The following is a 22,366-nucleotide window of genomic DNA, read 5'->3' as shown; positions in this document are numbered from 1 at the left end:
AAGGTTGTCCACAGGGCGGGGTACTATCACCGCTTATGAGGAGTATGGTAGTGGACGAACTTTTGGACGAACTAACAAATACTGAAATACAGGTCTAGGGTTACGCTGACGACATTGTTTTATTCTATAGGAGCAAATATGAGAATATCCTATGTGATAGAATCCAAACTGGATTAAGGGTTACTAGTGACTAGTGCAGGAAGGCGGGACTGCGTATCAATGCAGCAAAAACCATCATAGTACCATTCACTACACATGGCATGGAGGTGAAACAAGAAGCGGAAGTCAAATATTTGGGAATTACGATAGACCAAAAATTACTCTGGAAGACGTATGTCGGAAACATTTGTCGGAAAGCTACGAGGGCTCCGATCACTTGCAGGCCCATAGCAGGAAAAAAATGGGGTTGCACCCCAAAGATACTATTTTGGATATACACCAATGATTACCTATGGGGCGGTAATCTGAGCAAAAAGAACTGAACTCAGCATACAAGCCAGGGAGTTACACAAACTACAAAGACTGGTTTGAATGTGTATCCGTGGGGCAATGAGAACATGCCTGGAGGTCCTTCTAGGATAAACCCCTCTTCATCTGCACAACAGATGCAAGCAAGCAGGGCAATCTTCAGGGGTATCAGTGAGGAAGGGAGCTGCCTAAATCGAAGGGAGAATGATATTCTCTCTAGACGGTATCAAGAATTATTGATACCAAGGGATAACACGTCAATGAGATTTCACTTCGATAAGAAATTTGAAACACGTTGGAGTAATAGAGCAAACTGGGAGAGCGTGGCTGTGACATACGATTTACACCAATAACCGATTACTTGATACACTAAGGGATCCCTTACAGCAGAAGGAGCGAGTGCCGGGGTCATTAGTTCAAGGAAAATGCTTGGAACCAATAGGTAAGCACATTAGCATATTCCAAGCGGAAATATACGCAATAGACAGATGTACCTCCTTTAATCTCCCAAGGAACTAAAGGGGGCAGAACGTTGCTATTCTGACTGAAAGCCAAGCAACGATTAAGGCACTTAGGTCAAACCAGGTGAACACTAAACTGGTAAATAAGATCTGAATACTCTGGGTTCCAGGCCATGTTGGGTTGGAATGCAATGAGGTAGCGGACGAACTGGCCAAGAAGGGAGCAGGGACGCCCTTATACGAGGTCATGGCCATGGCATTAAAAAATGAAGAGCTGAAATGAGCTGAACTATAATGGACTAGCCTACCAGGAATGGAGCAGTCCAGGGTGCTTACTTGTTGATGCGAACCCAAGCCCACAAAGGACTGTTTAAACCGCACCAAGAGGAATCACGGTATCATAGTGGGAATTTCCACTGGTCACTACCGACTAAATTATGGCCTAGGAAAGCTAGGGATCCTGTGAGGAGTGGCCAGATCTCCCATCAGGCGCGACCCCAGGTGGCGGATAGGGGCATACCTATTGATGTGTAAATATGTGTTCATGCACTTTTCTTTTCTGACTGTGCATGGGCTAGTGTTTGCTCATCTCTGGTGCGTGGACCAAAATGGCTATGGGAAGGAGACCCAGAAATAAAACCAACATGGACGAATTGAGAAGGAGTAAAGTTACGGTGCAGGGGCTCGGAACCCCAGTACCGGCGGCTTTTGGGAGTGCGCAAGCGGGCTCCCGGCCGTCGATATCCCTCGACCGCAGTGCTTCGGTGGTGGACAACTTGGCCACCGTTGCATCTAATACTACAAGTGTTTTAGATTTGGAGAAGGAGGTGTTCAAACGAAGCACAACTCTGCCAAGAACACCAATTGCGAAGGCAAAGAATGATGGACTAAAAGGAGATAGCTGGCCAAAAAAGGCGATTCCGACACCCATCGGATCTGATCAAAAGGTACTCTAGCAGCAGCAAATTGATCCATTCAGGAGAAGCTCATCAATTTTACGATCTCCTCCAATATCAAAGCGGGCAAAAAAGAAAGCTCATGGGAGCTCAGCAACTGAAAAAGGTGAAGGAGTCAGTAAAAGGAGTAGTCTGGCCAGGACTCACCGAGAACAGAGCCCTGACCCAGAAGAACTACCTTTTATGCAGCTTGGGACTAAAATAGTTGAGCTGTCCGAATTCATCAAGGACAAGCACAACGTGCACCAAGCCATTAAGAACATGGTGAGAGCCATCAGGGTGCTTTATAATAGGTCACAGGAAGAAATAAGAAAGCCTAAGAAAAAGCCGGACATCCCAGCCTCAACAGTGTCACAGGCGACCCAAGTGACACCCAAGCACAAAGTCGTCGACCTTCGCTCAAGTAAAAGAGTGAGAGACAAGGAGGGGGAAGCTTTGGCAAATCAACAGGCCCCAAAAAGGAAAAAAGGGGTCTTGATCAGTCCAACAAAGGGAACTAAAAGTTCAGAAGGGCCCAAAGTACCAAAAGTAGGAAAGTCGGCTAGCGAACCGAAACTGAAAGAAAATAAGAACGATGGTTGGACTAAGGTCGTGAATAAAAAAAGAAATAAGAAACCAAAGGTGCGAATTCGCCCGGAGGCAATTGTAATCTCCAGCAGAGGACATCTAACATATGCGGAGATACTGAAGAAGGTGAAATCTGACCCCGACCTAAAAGACCTAGGCGGAAATGTTAGCAAAATCCGGAGGACCCAGAAAGGTGATCTCATGTTTGAGCTGAAAAAATCCAGCGTGGGTAAAACTGACGACTTTCGTAACCAAGTTTTAAACTCACATGGGGAGAATGTCGCGGTTCGTTCCCAAAAACATGAGATCTATATTCAGTGCAAGGATCTCGATGAGGTAACATCCAGAGAAGAGATCTGCACTGCCTTGAAGGAACAATTCAAGTTGGAGGATTTCAGGGAAGAATCCATCGTGAGCCTAAGAAAGGCTTATGGCGGTACTCAAACGGCCACAATGCGACTGCCAGTGGAGTCAGCGCAGAAGTTGTTGGCCGTGGGGAAGGTTCGGATTGGATGGGTTGTTTGCCGACTAAGGGAACAGATCTCCTTAAAAAGGTGCTTCAAATGCCTAATGTTTGGACACTTCGTGAAGGCATGCGAAGATGTGGGGAAAAAGGACATATTGCCAAGGAGTGCAATAGAGACCCCAAATGCATTTTGTGCGAAGAAAAGGAGGGAAGGGATAACCGGCATATTGCCGGAAGTGGGAAATGCCCAGAATTTAGGAAGGCGTTAACTGCAGTGAAAAAATTAGGTTAATACAAATAATCCTTAATCATTGCAGGGTCGCACAAGATTTGCTTGCGCAGACCACTTACGAATCCGCAATGGAGATTGCTGTCATTAGTGAACCCTACAGAAATCTTGACGGTGCTGTATGGATCACAGATTCAACTGGTGGAGCGGCGATAAGGGCGTGCGGTCGTCAAGCCATACAATATAGCATGGGTCAGGCGGCTAGAGGCTTTGTGTGGGCAAAAATAAGCGGTATATTTATATATAGCTGTTACGCCCCACCGAGCCTCACACTGCCCGAGTTTGAAGAACTGTTAGACGATCTTGTTCACGATGCAAAGGGACGGAGTCCAAAGGTGATAGCCGGTGACTTTAATGCGTGGGCTATCGAGTGGGGCAGCAAAGAGACTAACGCAAGGGGGCGGTGCTTATTAGAAGCATTCGCCCAGTTGGATGTGGTTCTGGCCAACGAAGGCGATATAAACACTTATCGGAAAGGGGGAACTGGGTCAATTGTAGATCTGACTTTTATCAGCCCTGCGTTAGCACGTGACATGTCCTGGCAAGTTAGTGAGGGCTTCACGTACAGCGACCACCAGGCAATCACCTTTGAACTAAGGATGGAGCCACAAGGCAGGAGACCCGCACCCCGGAAGCCGAAATCCAGAGGAACACCAGGATGGTCTGCCAAAGCGATGGATGAGCAGACATTCATGGAGGTGTGGCTAGACTTGCCTAGCAAAGCAGGCACCTCCACGGATAGAGCTCTCCATGTCACACAGAGCATCTCTAAAGCATGTGACGCGTCGATGCCTAGGAGATGTTCATTCCCCACTAGAAGACCCAATTATTGGTGGAATAGTGAACTTGCCAATCTTCGATCGATTTGCCACAGAGCCAGACGAACGGCTGAGAGGGCAATAGGTAGGATCGATCAGGGGTAAAAGGAGCATGCCTATAGGGAAGCTCGCAAGAACCTCAAGCTCGCCATCCAGCGGAGTAAGAGGGAATGTTTTAAAGGGTTCTGTTCGGAAGCGGACATAAATCCGTGGGGTAGCGCCTATAAAATCGTGACAGGACGATTCAGAGGCCGATCGTCTCCGCAGATCACGTGCCCTATGCTCTTGTTGAAAATAATCCAGGGGTTATTTCCCCAGCAAGAAGGGGGTGCTGACACCTTCCAGCGCGCCCTGAATGTGACGCCGATTCCACCAGTCACCAGGGACGAGCTGCTAGAGATCTGCAGTCGAATAGGCGACAGTAAAGCCCCGGGTCTTGACGGCATACCGAATAAGGCTCTCAAACTTGCCGTCAAAAGTAGACCGGATATGTTCGCGGAGCTGTTTGAAACGTGCATGTCGGAGGGTATTTTTCCTGCACCATGGAAGCGGCAGAAGCTGGTACTGTTGCCTAAGGCTGGCAAACCTCCAGGTGAACCGTCCTCCTATAGACCCATATGTCTTCTAGACACTATGGGGAAATGTTGGAGCGGGCCATTTATAATAGATTACTTCCAGTCGTCGAGAGCCAAGGGGGCCTTTCAGATAGGCAGTATGGGTTCCGGAAAGCCAGATCAACCATCGATGCCATCAAAATGGTTACTGGCTTGGCCGAAAATGCAATTCACGGAAGGGGTTGTACCAGCAAATATTGCGTGGTGGTGACCCTAGATGTGAGGAATGCATTTAACTCGGCCAATTGGAACCTTATACGAAAGTCTCTGGCGACGATTGGTGTTCCCACCTACCTCGCCGCTATTATCGATAGCTACTTGAAAGAGCGGACACTCTGGTATGATACCGATGACGGATCCAAAGAGTACGTTGTCTCCGCGGGTGTCCCCCAGGGCCCTGTACTGGGCCCACTACTGTGGAACATCATGTATAATGATGTGCTCAACCTTCCGGTTCCCGAGGAGGCTACGGTGGTGGGTTACGCCGATGATATAGCACTGGTTGTGGTTGCAAAGCATCTCGAGGATGCTGAGTTGTACTCAAGCGAAGCAATCAGTGTTATTAAGGCTTGGTTAGAGAGTGCTGGACTGGCACTCGCGGAGGAAAAGACGGAAGCGGTTCTCATCACTAAGCGCCGCAAAAGAAATTACGCCTACATTAGAATCGGGAATCGTATCATCACTTCCAAGCCGGCCATCAAATACTTGGGGGTGATGATAGACGGAGGACTTAATTTTAAGCAGCACATAGAGCATACTTGTAAACGAGCATCCACCACGAGTATTTCTCTGGCAAGGATGATGCCGAACGTAGGAGGCCCGCGGCATACTTGCAGGCTGCTCATAGCCAGGGTGGTGAGCTCTATCATGCTGTATGCAGTTCCAGTTTGGGGAAAAGCACTGCAGGTTTTAGGCAATACACATAAACTGAGTGCGGTCTACAGAAGAACATCCCTAAGGGTGTGTTCTGCCTTCAGGACCGTCTCAGATGATGCAGCGTTCGTCATCTCGGGAATGATGCCGATTGACATCCTGGCAACCGAAGTGATGAACATTTATAACACCAGGTCCATCTCTCCCTTATCTCAGGTGAAAAAAGCCGAAAGGGAGAGATCCATAAGCAGGTGGCAACAACGATGGGACCGGTCAGAAAAGGGTTGTTGGACTTACAGGTTGATCCCTTCCATCGGGAAGTGGTTGGAGAGAAAGCATGGAGAGATCAATTATAATCTCACCCAGTTTCTCACCGGCCATGGAGGATACCGTCAATACCTGTACAGGTTTAAATTGGACACCTCGCCTAATTGTCCAAACTGCGGGGTCCCAGAGGACCCGGCGCACGTTTTCTTCCAGTGTCCTAGGTTCGTGGAAGAAAGGAGGAACCTGGAGGAAACTCTAGGTGAAGTGCTATCACCGGAAAATTTTGTCCAAAGAATGGTAGCCTGTCAGGAAGACTGGGATGCGATCAATTCCATGATCGCTGTAATCCAGGAAAATCTGCGAAAAACAGAAGAAGTGAGGAAGACGCGGTTACGAACCCCGCGAGTAGACGGAAGAAGACCTAACTAAAATAAGCTAAAAAAAAAAGGAAAGCTAGGGATATCTACGGGTACTGCCTCCAGGTTCTGTGCAGAGTGTGTTGAAATCTCTATACCCGTTCGGGGACAGTATGTGGCACTTGCGCAAAGTAGGTCGAGACTCCTGGGAGAACACTTAATACCAGATGCAAAGATTTGGAAGTAGGAAATGACCTAAAATTCCTACTAATTGTACGCTTGCTTGAGATACTGCATGTAGCTAATAGGTACACTATAACCAGTAAAAGAAGTACAATAGTTCTTTAAGGACGCGATGTGACTTCCCCTTAACAGAATAATAATAAGTTCATATTTTTATTCTGAATTTTCAATAACAAATAGATTTTTGAAGATTTTGCTAACTTTGCTATAAAAACATGATTTACACCAAATTTTTCAGTATGATGCTCTGTATTATGGCACGCAAAAGTGTATTATATAGATACCGCATAGAGGCACTGCTATTTATTAATATTTTCGATGTGTAGTTTCCGAGTATGAAACCTTAAAATAAAGAACCAGTTTCTGACCCTTCCATTTCTCTCCTAAACGAATCGTTTCATTTGATACCCCACGTAACAATATTCGGGGAAAAATTGGCTTTCACCCTTCGCTTGTATGGAAACCCCCTTAAACTTCGAGCAAAAAACAAAGAGACGAACTGGCACACAGAGATAGACAGTGAACCGATTTTAATAAGATTTTGTTTTTACACAAATTCCTAAAAAATGGCTGTAATTAATTTATTGCACAAATGCCGTATTTCGGAAACCAGACGCGTGTATGAGGTGGAGGAGAGGGAAAGTCTCTGAGCACTCAGGCCCTAGTGGTCCATTTTGTCGAATGGAACTAATCTGAATAAAGAAATAGTTGGTTTCCGAAATGCGGTGTTTGCATAATAAGATAATTTTGAACCAAAAACGGAAAATGCTTCTTCATTTTTATTCAACCTATAAATCTCAAACTGGGGAAGAGATAGCAAACATTACCAGATTACAACTCGCTTCAAAAAGAAGTCTCCCTGACATAACATGCCAGGCTAGTCACTTCTTCTTAAATAATACTTCCACTGTTTGAAACCAACTTGCGGGTTATCCCAAGTCATTGTATAATTGCACTTTACCGCTAATAATCAATTTATAATCCACATATCGGTCGGCCAGAAGTCTATTGAAGCAGGATGTCTCAGGGACTGCCCACAGGGAGAGGTTCTCTCTCCATTGTTGTGGCTCTTTGTAATGGATACCCTACTGTGGCTCCTGGAGGACAAAAATGTCTTCGCGCAAGCATTTGCAGACGACCTAGCCATTATAATTACCGGCAAGTTTTCGGACACAGTATGTGACCGCTTGAATGCAACTCTGCATGAAATCCACAGCTAGCGCCTCCGCAATGGACTTACGGTGAACGCTAGGTAGACTGGACTAGCTATGTTCACTAGGAACGTCAGGCGGCGCAGCTATACGCTACCCACCTTAGCAGGGGCGGAAATCCAGCTGGCACAAACTGTCATGTACTTAGGAGTACATTTCGACTCCAAGTTGACGTGGAAGCACCATTCCAGGAATAATATCAGAAATCCGGCAGATTGCTCTGGTGCTGTAGGAATGCAATAGGTAAGACCTGGGGACTTTCACCAAAATGGATATACTGGATATATTCATCCATAATAAAACCCATTTTGATGTATGCATGCATCGTCTGGTGGCCAAGACTGAACTTTGCTAACAGCAGGAAACTGCTAATGCAGATTCGGAGACTTAGTTGCCTAAGTATTACTGGAGCAAGAAGTACTACGCCGACTAAGGCACTTGACGCTATCCTAAATTTACCCTCCATTCACTTGGAGGTGAAACGGAAAGCCAACGACGCATATAGGCCATTGAGGCGTGGAAAGGCGGCCAATTATACGGTCATGCGTCTATCTGGAAATTTCTTGAAAAACATCCAGTAGCCCTGATGACAACCGATCATATGGTTTCCAGATTCGCCTTTGAAAAGACATATACTGTCGTAATCACCGAAAGAGAAGAACGATCGACAAATGGCCATGAGTCTTTTCAGATTACAGACTTAATAATCTCCACCGACGGGTCAGTCATGGAGGGTGGATCAGGGTGTTCTCGGAGAATCCGATTATAGAACTGGCCCGACCCCTCGGAAAAATGACGACCAATTTTCAGGGGGAGATATATGCCATCTCATTGGCAGCAGAAGAATCTTTGCGACAAATGTGGAAGGGTCGCACCATTCGAATCTGTTCCGACAGTTAGTCCTAGGGGGTTTAACGTGAGTACCTGTCATGGAAACTTAATCCCACGGTCTTTTTAAGACACGGATTGATTTTGTGATCACAATCAGAGCCCCGCTGAAGCAAGCTACTACAGTACCAGTCTATACCAAGTGCATGGCTTAGTTTTTATACTGGTGGATCCAAGACCTACCTAAATCTCTACCGAACTAAGGAGTACGGTACCCGTGTTGAAACGCAACACCACGCCGAGGCCCGAAGGTCGCTGTTCGCTTCAATGTAACCACAACCCCCATGAAGCTCCCACTAGGTGGCCAACCGCAAATAACCGAACTGTACCCACATATGTACAACAGGAATTCTCCCGAAGTATGTGAGTCCAGGGGCTATCCCGGCTCCCATGGTAGCAGTGTACCCCTGGTAAGGTGTCGTGACCAATTGCCACTTCAGATGAGTCCCCGTGCAGACTCGGGTCTGATCGCTCTGATTAGGCCTTTGGAGCATTCGCCTACTGCATCACGACATCCGGCCATCCACTGTCAAGTCTACTCTGAAGGGTGAAATTGCAAGGATTCACGCAGCCGAGTGTAGAAATTAGCACTCTTGCCGGCAGGCGAAAATCCTTGTGAAAGAGCCTAGGGCCACTACAGCGGCATTTTTGGTGTTCCTTAAAAAGAAAGACATGAAACCCCTAGTAGGGCTTTTTACGGGACACTGGTCCTTAAACTACCATATGGAAAAGATTGAAGTAGTAGTTTTGGCTATGCGCAACCAATGTGAGAAGGAGGAGGAGACGGCCCTGCACTTTTTATGCAGCTGCCCGGCATCCTCAGATCTCAGACGAAGACGGCTTGGCGAGGTCTTCTTCAATGAAGAATCTGCACACTCTCTGCTTCTGGAGAAGGTTCTCAAATTCGCTAAAGCCTGCGAACATCGTACGCGGGAAGCCATTGAATAGGCGATTTACGGGGATATTACAATGGGCCTAACAATGGCCTGAGTGCTCGGAGCTGCGGCACCCCCAGTAAACTAAACTAACTAACTAAAGTGATAGACAAACACGAGTTGATGCTAAACTTAGAACTTTTTATGTTTTTGTCAATATAATTAACATAATTCCAACACTTGGTCATCATCAGCCTCTCTGTAAATCTCAAATCTCAGAAAGGTCAAAGACACTTCCCAATCTCGGCGCGCATCACTCGTCCGAAAACACCCAGCAAAATCTTAAGATGTTTTCTCAACAAATAAGCAGAATCTATTTCGCGGAATGCTAAAGCCAATTCACCAATCAGTTAGCAACATTCAAAGTGTAATTTCAACAAAAGTGGAAATAACACAGTTCAAGCCACTCCATCACACTCACCACTTCAGAGCTTCAGCCTCGGCGAATCTTTGTAATTAATGTCATGGCATTAGTAATAGGAAAATGCGATTTGTAGTTCCCCCCAAGATCATTGGAGAGACTGCATTGTGTTACCGCAAACAATGGAGTGCTTCCTAGTTGGGAGCGTCTAGCTGGAAACGTGTGAATGCATGTAGGAAGAAGCCGACGATCTCTCGGAATACTCCAAATGATCTTCACACCATATTGGCGGCGGTTAGCGCTTTTAGCTACTTGACCTTTTCCAGATCCAAGCGCAACAGATTGTTCAGCGCATTTCCACCAAAACCAGTAACGGAATTCACATACATATCACCTGGGAAATGTATCTGAGATAATACTTGGGAGTAGTATCTGATCGGCTAGAAAAGGCAGTTGTGGTTATCTTTTTGGACAACTGAAGATCATCGCCAAATCAGTCGATGCCATTTCATATTAGCAACGACTTTGTATCAGTAATTGTGCATGTGAAGTGGAAGTGATCAAGCAATCCATGGAGCCGAAGCAGAATCGTAGCTGGAAAAAGATTTAGATGAAACAACCATCAGCAACGCAAAGACCAGGTATCTGCTGCTAGACTACTACCTTCCTGCCCACACACTCTTTCTCTTGAGGTGTGGTATATTGCGTGCTAAGCTGTGTTAATGGTACCCTCATGGATAAGTCGATATGGTATAAGCCATTACTACCCATCGACGTACGTTATGGTACATGGAACGTGTAAGAAAGAACCAGTAATTTAGCAATTAAGTTTCTCTTTATGGAGAAACACCTAGACATTATCCTATCGGAAAAATTTAACCAGAACTAATTTCCCTTTCCTGACTCTTGATACAAAGTTAACTGAATTCACACGGATAATAGCCTTCCCTGGACCAATCGATGTCCGGATATTACCTACTTTGTTAATTGCATCATCTAGTCTTGAACCCGATTCATAATTATACTCTAGCAATGACCTCCTGGTTTAATTTTCTGAAGTTGTCAACCTAACCATATAATTTAAACAGTTGTCAAAAATCTTGATCTCATAAGGTGTCAAATACTCAGACGATAACTTCAAAAATAAGTGATCTATACGGTCACAAAGAAGAACACCCTCCTGTCGTAAAAATATTAGCTTAAATTATTCTAGAACATGTAAAGGAAGACCTTGGAAGGCTGAGTGACAAAAAGCAGACTACAAGGAAATCCATTACCGCAATTCGTCGACTAGTAAATCCTGAGTGAGAAAAGGTCACACGCAGACTCGGAAAGAGAATTTTGTTAACAGTCATGCCTAGATCATTGCTCAACCCTGGGGTATGCGTTCGCTATAGACTCCTCTTAAGCCGGTAAAATCCACCGTTCAATTCCTTTAGGAGTGTTGTTGGATTCGGAACGCACTCCAAGCTTATGCCGTCCAAGAGCACTTGGCGCAGAAAAGTAGAGGAGGAGTGCGAGCGTCTCGGAAAGTCGCGGGGGAAGCTGAAGCGCATTTCAGGCAACCGTGGCCGATGGCGTGTAGGTGTGGTTGACGCGCTATAGATCACCAAAGCGTGAAAGGCAACCATATATAGGCATATATACGCTGTACAACTCAGGAGCCATACTCTTTAATTACAGGAGAGCGCTGCTCACCGAGGCCAATCTATCACCTCTGCTGCAATTGAGGAATACGGCCCCTGAGTTGCACAGCGCAACTCCACGCTTGAGCCCACAAGGAGCTACCATCTTGAAACTTCCACAAGCATGCCAACCGCTAATACCCAGTCCGAGAGCACATCCCCCAGGAGTTCACCTGGAGTATACCATCTTAGATGGCCACTTCGATTTCCATAGCACCAAACAACCTCTGGTAGAGCTTCGTGGCAAAAGTCACTTCAAGTGAATCCCAGTGTAGATTCGGGTCTGTCTAGTACACAAGACAGCACCCCCCAACTGTAGAAAAAAGTCCTGAGGGTTTAACGTGGGTACCTGCCATGTATTGGTCCTCTTCGGACGCGGATTGATTTGGAGAGCACAATCAGAGCTCCGCCATGACTGACACAGCGGTACTGGTTTATACTGAGTGCAGGCTCAGCATTCATACCAATGGATGCAACGCCTATCTAACATCTCTGCGGCAACTAAGGGTTACGGCACCCGAGTTGTTTTCGCTTAAGCTCCGAGGAGCTTTGCCGGCGATGTAAGCATACCCACAACCACCATGAAACTCCCACAAAGAGGCCAACCGCAAATAACCGAGCCGAGAACACTTCCTCCAAGAGTTGTCCTGGAGCATATGCCCTCAGAGGCCATCCCGATTGCCATTGTACCAGATAATCTCCGATGAGCCTTCATGGTCAGTGCCACTTCAGATGAGTCCCATGCAGACTCGGGTCCAACCACCCTCCTCGAGCACATGGAGACGAGTATAGAAGAACAAAGAACTTCCCTCCCTTGATCCCTCTACCATCAACAACCGGAGTTCGCTAGAATTTGATGAATACAAAACACCTACAGACTCTACGTGGATGAACACAAACGATTTCAGCCATTGCTTCGCACATAAAATGGCACCATCCATTCCATAATAAGCACAATGCTCTCCCTTCCACTCACTAAACAATTTTACCACCATATTAGTAAACCCGAAAAGGAAACGGACGTAATAAAAACATCTAACTACTCACTACAACCAAAACCAAAAGCTGGGATGTAAAAGGAAAATGGGGTTCGACCTACTCGGCAACTCGCAAACTAAAATTACTTTTTGTCAGGGTGGGAATGGAAATGATTTCCAAAAATCAATTAAGCCTTAAAAAGATTTTTGGGAGAAAATGGGATCTACCAGATATCTTGTTCTACAAAAGAAAAATAAAAAAGCTCCTGGGTAAAAGTCTGAAGGACGCCCTAGAGAGGCAAAGGTAGGCAGCAAGAAAGAAAAGAACGAGAACCTGATCAAATCAGGATCAGCAGAAGATAATATCAGATAGGCAGGGCACGTCTCAGACCAGCCAATAAAATTATCATCATCAACGGCGCAACAACCAGTATCCGGTCTAGGCCTGCCTTAATAAGGAACTCCAAACATCCCCGTTTTGCAGCGAGCTCCATCAATTCGATATCCCTAAAAGCTATTTGGCGTCTTGACCTACGCGATCGCTCCATCTTAGGAATGATCTGTCTGGTCTTCTTTTTCTACCATAGATTTTACCCTTATAGACTTTTCGGGCTGGATCACCTCATCCATACGGATTAAGTGACCCGCCCACCGAAACCTATTGAGCCGGATTTTATACACAACCTAACGCTCATAGATTTCGTCGTTATGTAGGCTAAGGAATCGTCCATCCTCATGTAGGGGGCCAAAAATTCTTCGGAGGATTCTTCTCTCGAACGCGGCCAAGAGTTTGCAATTCTTCTTGCTAAGAACCCAAGTCTCCGAGGAATACATGAGGACTGATAAGATCATTGTCTTGTACAGTAAGAGCTTTGACCCTATGGTGACAGGTTTCGAGCGGAATAGTTTTTGTAAGCTGAAATAGGCTCTGTTGGCTGACAACAACAATGCGCGGATTTCACCATCATAGCTGTTACCGGTTGTGATTTGTGACCCTAGATAGGAGAAATTCCCAACGGTCTCCAAGTTGTAGTCTCCTATCTTTATTCTTCCTGTTTAACCAGTGCGGTGTGATGTTGTTGGTTGGTTGGTTTTTGATGTTCACGTTGCCACCACATACTTTGTCTTACCTTCATTGATGTGCAACCCAAAATCTCGCGCCAATTACCGCCTGCTCCTTCTGGATGAAGGTAGTTTGTACGTCTCGGGTGATTCTTCCCATGATGTCGATATCGTCAACATAGGCCAGTAGTTGGGTGGACTTAAAGAGGATCGTACTCCTTGCATTTACCTCAGCATCACGAATCACTAGAGTGCTTTGAAGAGGCTTGTCCTATTTCCCGAGGCCAAAGTGGTAAAACGGTTCCATGATGGAACCGAGAACTGGAGAGAGTCAGGAAATCAACCAGAAGACTTTTAAACCGTGCTTGCAAAAGCAATAACGATGAAGACTGGCTAAACTTCCGGAACTCACAGCGTGAATATAAGAAGCTCATAAAACCTTCGAAACGAGACTCTTTTAGAGCATACTGTGAGGGACTGAAAGGTGAAAGTGAGACTTCCAGGTTGTGCAGAGTCCTTAATAAGGATGAGTCGGCCAAGTTGGACTCTCTTAAAAAACCTGGATAGTACTTTCGCGAACTCCAGAGTTGAGTCAATACAGACTCTCTTGGAAGTACATCACCCGAGAAAACAGGTCGCAGAAGTGGGAAGAAGAGAATTGACGGTTTCTGCACGAAAGTGTTACAAGGGGAATTGGGACACTGCGAAAGCGGTTGTTACCAATGAAAAAGCGAGAACTGCTATACTATCATTTGAACACTTCAAAGCACCTACCAGCAATGCTAAATGGGGGTATAGAGCACTTAGAGCTACTTCTAAGAAATATTTTTCCAGGATGTCTTGCTGTGGGCTACGTGCCTTCTTCTTGGCAGAAGGTGAAGGTAGTCTTCATACCAAAGCCTGGGAAGATGACTATTCTAATCCGAAGAACTTCAGGCAAATCAGCCTAAGATCATAATGTCTGTAGAGACTGGTTGAACGTCACATTCGCGAGAAGGCGGTAAAATCGCACCCCTAAATGAAAGCAAACATGCTTACCAACGTGGAACATGTGAGTCTCCTCTTCATTCTTTGGTTTCAAAGATAGAGGATGCAACTGTGAAGGGTGAGTACGCGATGGGGGTGTTCGTGGACATCGAAGGGGCTGTTGAGTGTGCGCCTTTCCAAAAGCTCTGTGATGCCGCCAGAGAGCATGGTGTTGACGAAACTCTAATAAAGTGGATCTACGCTATGTTAACGCAGAGATTGCCGTATGCTGAAGTGGGTGTTGATCGCTACTTAACAACGGAAGCGACGAAAGGCTGCCCTGAAAAAGGTGTGCTACCGCCACTCCTGTGGAGTATGCTGATCAACTCGCTACTATGCGAACTGCAAAATCTGCCAATATACGTTCAAGCTTATGCGGATGACGTGGCTGTGCTGGCTGTTGGTGGGGATCTCGGAATGGTGTGTAGAAATACACAACGCATCGTTGATTTGATTGACAGTTGGTGTCTCAGACATGGACTTTCAGTAAATCCAAATAAAACCACAATGGTATTATTTACAAAAAGGAGGAAACTGAATGGTCTTTGCCTTCCCGAGATGAGGGGTACAACCCTTGAACTCTCCGACGAAGTGAAATATCTGGGAGTTTTCCTAGACAAGAAGCTTCTTTGGAATAAACATGTAGAGGTAAAGATGAAACGAGCTCTCACAGCTTATAGGCTGTGTAGGCGGACATTTAGTTTGACATGGGGACTTACACCTCAGGTAGTAATGTGGATATATGTTGCTATCATTAGGCCGATGTTCACTTATGCATCCGTAGTGTGGTGGGTTAAGGTGAAACAGAAGAATTTTCGCTGTAAACTAGCCACACTGTAAAGAACTATGTATCTGGGTATCGCCAGTGTCATGAGTACCACATTCGGCGCAGTACCGAATGCATTTCTCAATTTGTAGCCCTTTGTTTATTCAGAGCACTGTAATGAGAGCAGCTCATAGACTACTTCAATTAGATCTATGGGAAAACAATGGACGTGGAACGCACAAAGCATCGGAAGAGTCATTGGGAGAACTGAATCTAGTTTTCGTAATGCCTTCCGATTCTCAGATCCCCATACATCTGTTTGGTGGAAGATATGAGGTTATCTTAAAACGGAGAGAAAACTGGGACGAACCAGAAGAATGCGTGTCAGGATGCACTGACGTCTTCTGCACCGATGCCTCAAAGGCAGAAAATGGTTCTGGAGCAGGAGTCTATCTGTAATAAAAACGATAAGTGGACTTTTCTTTTGGGACAATACACAACGGTCTTTCAGGCGGAAGTGTATGCGATCCTAAGGACGGCAACCTGGATGATTGACGAGCAGTTGAAGGTCAGGCGCATAGCAATCTGTAGCGATAGTCAAGCTGCACTGACGGCGTTGAGTAGTACTTTGATCACTTCAAAAATCGTTCAGGAATGTAGAAACCGATCGAATTCTGTTTCTCGATTCAATACGGTTGATTTACTCTAAGTATCTGGTCATTGTGGTATAGAGGAAAACGAAATCGCGGATGCCTTAGCAAAAGAGGCTTTAACTTTCCCCATACCCGGACCGGAACCAGCAATTGACTGATGCTACTATCAAAACCTGGGAACAAGCTTCCCATAATGACAGGTGGCGAAGCCTTAATGCTGCTAGACAGACCAAATTCTTCCTGTCAGAACCAAACAAACATACTGCAAAGTTTAACCTGTCAAAAAGCAGGAAAACTTGCAGAAGTATTGTGGGCATTCTGACTGGACATAATTCACTAGCTGGGCATATGTTCAGAATAGGAATTATCCAAGATGATACGTATCCATCCTGTAATGAGGAAGCGGAATCCACGGAACATTTTCTATGTGAGTGCCCCGCTTACGGATGCATCAGAGATCAGATTTTTGGTGCTGATGCGCTCCAACTGCAGCGGATAGCATTACATCCACTAATGGAAACCTTGCGCAACGAATCCGGGATAATCCGTTAGACGGGGGAATCGAGTACAATGGACCACTAAGGTCTGAGTTCTCAGAGACTTTGCCTCTCCCGCACCTCAAACACACACACGGATCACTTTCTCCAGGGCCAGGTTGAAGAGGACGCATGATAGGGCATCCCCTTATCGTAGACCATTGTTGATGTTGAAAGATCTCGAGAATGATCCTGCTGCTTTTATCTGGCCTCGCACATTGGTCAGGGTCAGCCTAGTCAGACTTACCAATTTCGTCGGGATACCGAATTCTCTCATGGTCGTGTACAGTTTTAACCTGACTGTGCTATCATAGGCGGCTTCAAAGTCGATGAAAAGTTGGTGCAACTAATGGCCATATTCCAACAGTTTCTCGATGGCTTACCGTAGAGAGAAAATCTGATCTGTTGTTGATCTACCTGGAGTGAGGCCTCTTTGATATGGGTCAATGATGTTCTGGGCGTATGGGGCTATCCTGTCTAGCAAGATAGCGGAGAGTATCTTATATATGGTACTCAGTAACGTGATACTTCTTTAATTGCTACACTGGATGATATCCCCCTTTTTGTGTATAGGGCAGATAATGCCTCGTTGAGAATACCACCCAAAATCTCGCATCATATCTAGGAATGTGAAACATGTATAAAGCACCGAAAAAAAACACCCATGCAGTCATATAAAATACTTAACTTTGCCTGAGTACGAAAACCACAAATCACAAAAAAAAATTTCTCGTAATTCTTAAAGCAACGGGAGCGGTAGAGAGGAAATCCGGCCTGGAGTGGCAAAAATACCCAAAAATCGGGCACTGAGGTTCAAATTGTGCGGGTCTCTATACCAACTATTCTTTGCATTGAAATTTCTATTTCGAGCGCCCAAACCCAATGGAAATCCCTCCTTTCCACCTTTCGTCACTTTTGCTCGGACTTTGATTGTAACCTAGAAAGGAAATTTTAGCTGGCATGAGAATCCTATTCGGGTCTGCAGAGCTTATGGCACACTTGAGCAAAATCTGAGAGTTCTACTTCATCGCCTCAGCGCCCAAAGGGAAGGGATCAAAACGCAAGCAATAGAAACTAGAAACGCTAGACGAATCACGAACAGAAAAAGCGACAGTAAGAATGATCTTTGGTTGATACTGTTCCACTGGACAAACATTCCAAGCAAATTTAAAACCAGCACAGTTGAAAAGGTTTTCTACTGGAGAACATCTCCTACCATCTGAAACGTTCCTGAGAGCATATCAACAAACAAAAGGAGCAAATCAGGTATACCCTGCCACGACCAAATCCCGGAATGAAGATAGAATTCACTGAAAAGAAGAGACTAGACTTTCAATGTCGACAACAACCTGTCTATGTAAGACTTTTTAACAAGACCATTAGATGAAAGCAGTCAGCTAGATATTGGAACGACATCCCCAAGGTCTGACCAAGGCCAAAAACATAAATAATTGGAAGTTTGCCTCTGTGGTTCGACCAACCGTCAACGTATTTGTACGTTTTCCTCAAAATGCCCCTACGGACATATCGCCAGCGAGGTATACATCAAAATAGGGAAAACGAGCCTAACGGATTCAGAAACTCCTCGAAGGAAATAGTTGTCTGGTAAAAAGAGGTGTAGTTTGTGACCTCTTCGTTCCAACTGATATCTAAAGTGATATATGTTAATGTAGGGCCTTCCATGAGTATATTCCATATATGGGAACCTTTCAGAGATTATAAAACTACTTGCACAAAATTTCGTGACAGTAGACCAATTGCTAGTAAATTGGGTGCGATAAGCAAACAGAGAGACACTGAACTGACTTGGGATTCGAACCCAGGGTTCCTTGCCCAGACGCCAGCTCCCGATCATTAACAACCAAGAGCTTAAAAAAAATGAATTTAGGGACCATGATCGAAGCCAAAAACAGAATTGGAGCTAAAAAAGTGATTTTATTCGAAATATTAAGTTGTTGCACATGAAATGGTCGATTTGGCAATCAAGTGAAGTTAGTTGTGATTTTGCTGCGTCAAACCACCACCAGTTGGCGCTGTTGGTGTCAGATAATGAAGTATGAATACTCCTACATTTAATGAAGGAGTTATTTCAGTTTTGACCATCGTTAGGATAACAGGGAATAGAAAGGAAAAAAGGATGGAAAAGAGCCAAGAATACTTTTTCTGTTTGAATTCAAACTCGGTCATAAAGCAACGGAGGCGACCAGGAGCATTAACAGCGCATTTGGAGCTGATACGGTAAGCGAACGAACCACACCGCGGTGGTTCGGAAAATTCTGGTCAGGCGACGTAAACCTTCAAAGTGAACCACGTGGACATCCAGGACCATCGATTGACAACGACGAGCTGTGTTTGCTAGTCGAATCCGACACACGTCAGTCTGTAAGAGACATTGCAGAGAAACTGGGCTTACACTATACGACAGTTTCCCGGTATTTGCAAAGGTGGAAAGGTGGAAAAGCTCGGCAAATGAATTCCGCATGCCCTTACGGAGCAAAACATGGCGCTTCGAATGGAAATTTGCAGTTCTTTACTCTCCCGCAACAGAAGCGATCCCTTTTTGCACAGAATAGCCACCGAAGCATATGCCAAAACCGAGCCTCCATCCGAAGAAGATAATTGTGGCTGTTTGGTGGTCTACAGCTGGAGTTATCCACTACTCTTTTTTGGCACCTGGGGAAACGATAAATGCACAGAAATATTATGCCCAACTCGAGGAAACGCACCAAAAATTGAGTATTCAACAGCCGATGTTAGTCAACAGAGATGGTGTGGTACTTCTTCACGACAATACACGATCTCATGTATCCAGAACAACGGTTGAAAAGTTGAACGAATTGCAGTATGAGACTCTGCCTCATCCGCCATATTCACCGGACCTTTCGCCAACCGACTACCACTTTCTTAAGCATTTGAATCATTTTTTTGGCGGAAAAACGATTTAGGAATGAAGAGGCCATGAAAGTTGTCTTCGACGAGTTTATCATAACGCGAAAATTGGACTCGTACGAAACTGACATACATGCTCTTGTATCTCGTTGAGAGAAGTGATTTGAATCGACTGGCACCTATTTTGATTAATTAAATAAATTTTTTTAAGCTTTACAGTCGTTTCAAATGTTTGTACCAAATCAATCTTTTCATGTTCAACAACCTAATAATTAAGTGTTTTTACATTTCCGCTAGTGTTATTTATTGTATTTGCATATACCGATATTTCGGGAATCACTTGCTCCCTTCGTCAATACTATATTGCATCACATTGTCGATCATTATGTTTGTTAATTAATCTTTTAAATAAAAACCATTCGATGGTTCAATTTTTGGTGAAATTTTTTTTTCCCATCGCATACTCGTATACAGTATTTCGGGAACCATTTGTGACCTTCTTCAGTGTGAGATCTTCAAAAGTTTAACGAGACCATGCTCTAAAATTTACTTCAAATTCTTACCTTGATTCTGAATAGGATTCGCCATGCCATAGATACTGGCCTGGTTCTGTTTCTGTTGTGCCAAAAGGACACACAATCCAATCAGTATCCAATTCATGGTGGCTGGAGCAATCGTGGCAGGAGCAGTAAACGCGACAGTGACGATCGTGTCGATATCCTTGATGACTTTGGTGGTTATCGTAACTATCGATCAATGACATCACCAACAAACGTGCAATAAGAGACGCAGCGAATGATTTGATCTTATGGCCAAACTGGGAACTTGTATTCATGCAATTCGCGGACTGGGATCTTGAATATCATCACACCATTCAGGGCGGGGATTTTATTGACTTGTTATTCTACTTCTACTGACTATTCTGGCTATTCTGGCTTAGAGACATTAATTTTGATTAGCTGTTGTGGTAGGACTTAGTATGGATTTCATGAGGGACACGACATCGCTTCTAGCACAACAATGAACACAGTTTTATTCAAAAAACACCGGAAAGAGGCAGCTTACGTTCTATGATAATTCGCAGTAACGAACGAACAAAGGATTGACTTGGAACTTGCACAGATAGGAGACGGAGACAGACACTCAGAGACCACTTCCACTAGCATAAAACACATCAACTGCACACTCGAGACAATTTCTAATTCACTAAAAACTCCAAACGCACAATTTCGCATCGAACCCCCCAGTAACGAACCAACTTGGCGCCAAAAGATCGAATTTCAAATTCAAACGGTGAACCGTTCACGATGATCGCGAATTTTGTGAATACACGACGCTAACGGAAGTGCTCCGGGAAGCGGAAACGCAACGAAATTTCCCGCGGATTCAGTGCTAAATTCTGCTCGGGGTCGGTTTGTTGTGTTTCTGATCAGGGAAGAGTTCGACTTCGGGTCCTTGTCCCGCTTGTTCTCGCGAAACTTCCGTCGAGGGAGCAGCGCAAAGTCGCTTTCACAGTAGAGTCCCATTAAGCAGCAACAATTGCTGGTTGACAACTGACTGCTGGTCGGGTGTTCGGAAAATATTTTGTCCTCTTGACTACTGCATGGGGGATGGAGCTCGAGCTCGCTGACGAAGGGAGAATCCGCGCACTTCATGCATACTGGCAGCCGCGCACTACCGTCCGCCGAAGCACATGTTGGACACGATTTGCGACTCGCACTCAGGCCAGGTGGCAGTTGGAAGGGTTGCGGCGGTGGAGGCGAGGTGGATGTCGCCCCCGCAGAAGCTCGCACACGACAGTGGCTCCAGCGACTCGTCTGCAGCGGAAATGTCAGCCAAGAAGTGCATTCCGGAGCGAACGGCCGTTTTCACCTTTGGCTAATTATTTTGCGGTGCATTCGTGCTTGCACCTTTGCCGGGACCCAGTTTCGAGTTCTTCCGGGCCCTCGAACTGCGAGACGGCTGACGGGAAAACCCGTCCAACTGGTCAGTGGCTGATGTGCCTCGTATGGCGACCGCTGCTGGGGCGCCGATGGATTCCGGTTCTCGGAGCCAAGACGGCAAAATGAAAACAAACCAAAAGAAATGAGCAGAAGACGGCGCTGCGGGGGAACGAGAGTTTGGGACCCGCTTGGGGCTCGACGTCGCTGGATTTGACTTCTTGACTCCCACCCGCCGTCGCACTTGGTGAGTTGCTGGTAAACAAAAGGCTGCCGTCGTTCTAGTCCACCTTGGACCGAGCTTCTGCTATTCCGCTCTACTGACTTTCGTGATTGCGAATTATCTTTATGCTGTCTCCTTGGAATCTTGCATGCATTCCTGCTGATGGCATACGACAACAATGACGAGGTTCGCTGGCGACAAGGCAGTTACGCCAACCGAAGCGCGACCATCCAACCCAGGGACACGACACCGCGATGGGACTGTTCACGAGGGTGTTCTCGCTGAGCGCTACCGGACGCGATTTTCTATTCACTTCCGCAGTTACGAGGCAATTTCGTTACGGGGACTATCCCAGAAACCCTCTTCTATGGAAAAAATAACACGCTCGAACCGCAGGAACTTCCTTCCTTCGAGTGGAGGAGCGCTACGAAACTTAAAAACTACCGTAATCCGAAAACTGAAGGCGACCAGTGACCCGAGAGGACGAGAACGCACCAAAACACACCAAAAACTAGAGACGTACGCCCGACGGAAACGTGTCCTCCACCTACAAACGAACCAACCGAAAGCTTAAGTTTGACTGAAAATCGCTGAGAGAGGCTGCGACTTTGCCTTCCACGATTTGAAAACAATTCTTCGTTCTCCTGCGGATTCCATGCCTCCATGCTCCACCGCCACCTCAGCGCAACGATGGAAGCATACGCTGAACTTCAGCCGCTCACGAGATGGTACCATGAAGCAACAAAGTTCTTGCGCAGGTGCGAGATTTCTCCATGGTCCACTTCACCTACAGCTGTTTTGGAAAGCATAACATTTCCAAGTCTGCATATCAGAAA

General features: G+C 45.6%; 1 protein-coding gene across 2 annotated transcripts in view; it reads right to left on the bottom strand.

Moving 5' to 3' along the window:
- The window catches only part of LOC119650921 (disintegrin and metalloproteinase domain-containing protein 10), a 649,135-nt gene extending 627,015 nt beyond the window's left edge, over positions 1-22,120 (bottom strand). The window contains exon 1 of one of the 2 annotated variants that reach the window (XM_038054147.1): positions 19,931-22,120. In XM_038054147.1, coding sequence (XP_037910075.1) covers positions 19,931-20,027 — 97 coding nt within the window. In that variant the 5' untranslated portion in view covers positions 20,028-22,120. The remainder of the gene's footprint in view (positions 1-19,930) is intronic. The other variant, XM_038054146.1, reaches the window with a different exon arrangement.
- Positions 22,121-22,366: the final 246 nt, after the last annotated feature.

The sequence above is a fragment of the Hermetia illucens genome, chromosome 3, assembly GCF_905115235.1.
Source record: "Hermetia illucens chromosome 3, iHerIll2.2.curated.20191125, whole genome shotgun sequence".
Classification (NCBI taxonomy): Eukaryota; Metazoa; Arthropoda; class Insecta; order Diptera; family Stratiomyidae; genus Hermetia; species Hermetia illucens.
Note: the sequence above shows the minus strand (reverse complement) of the source record. Positions and strands in the feature narration are given on the sequence as shown.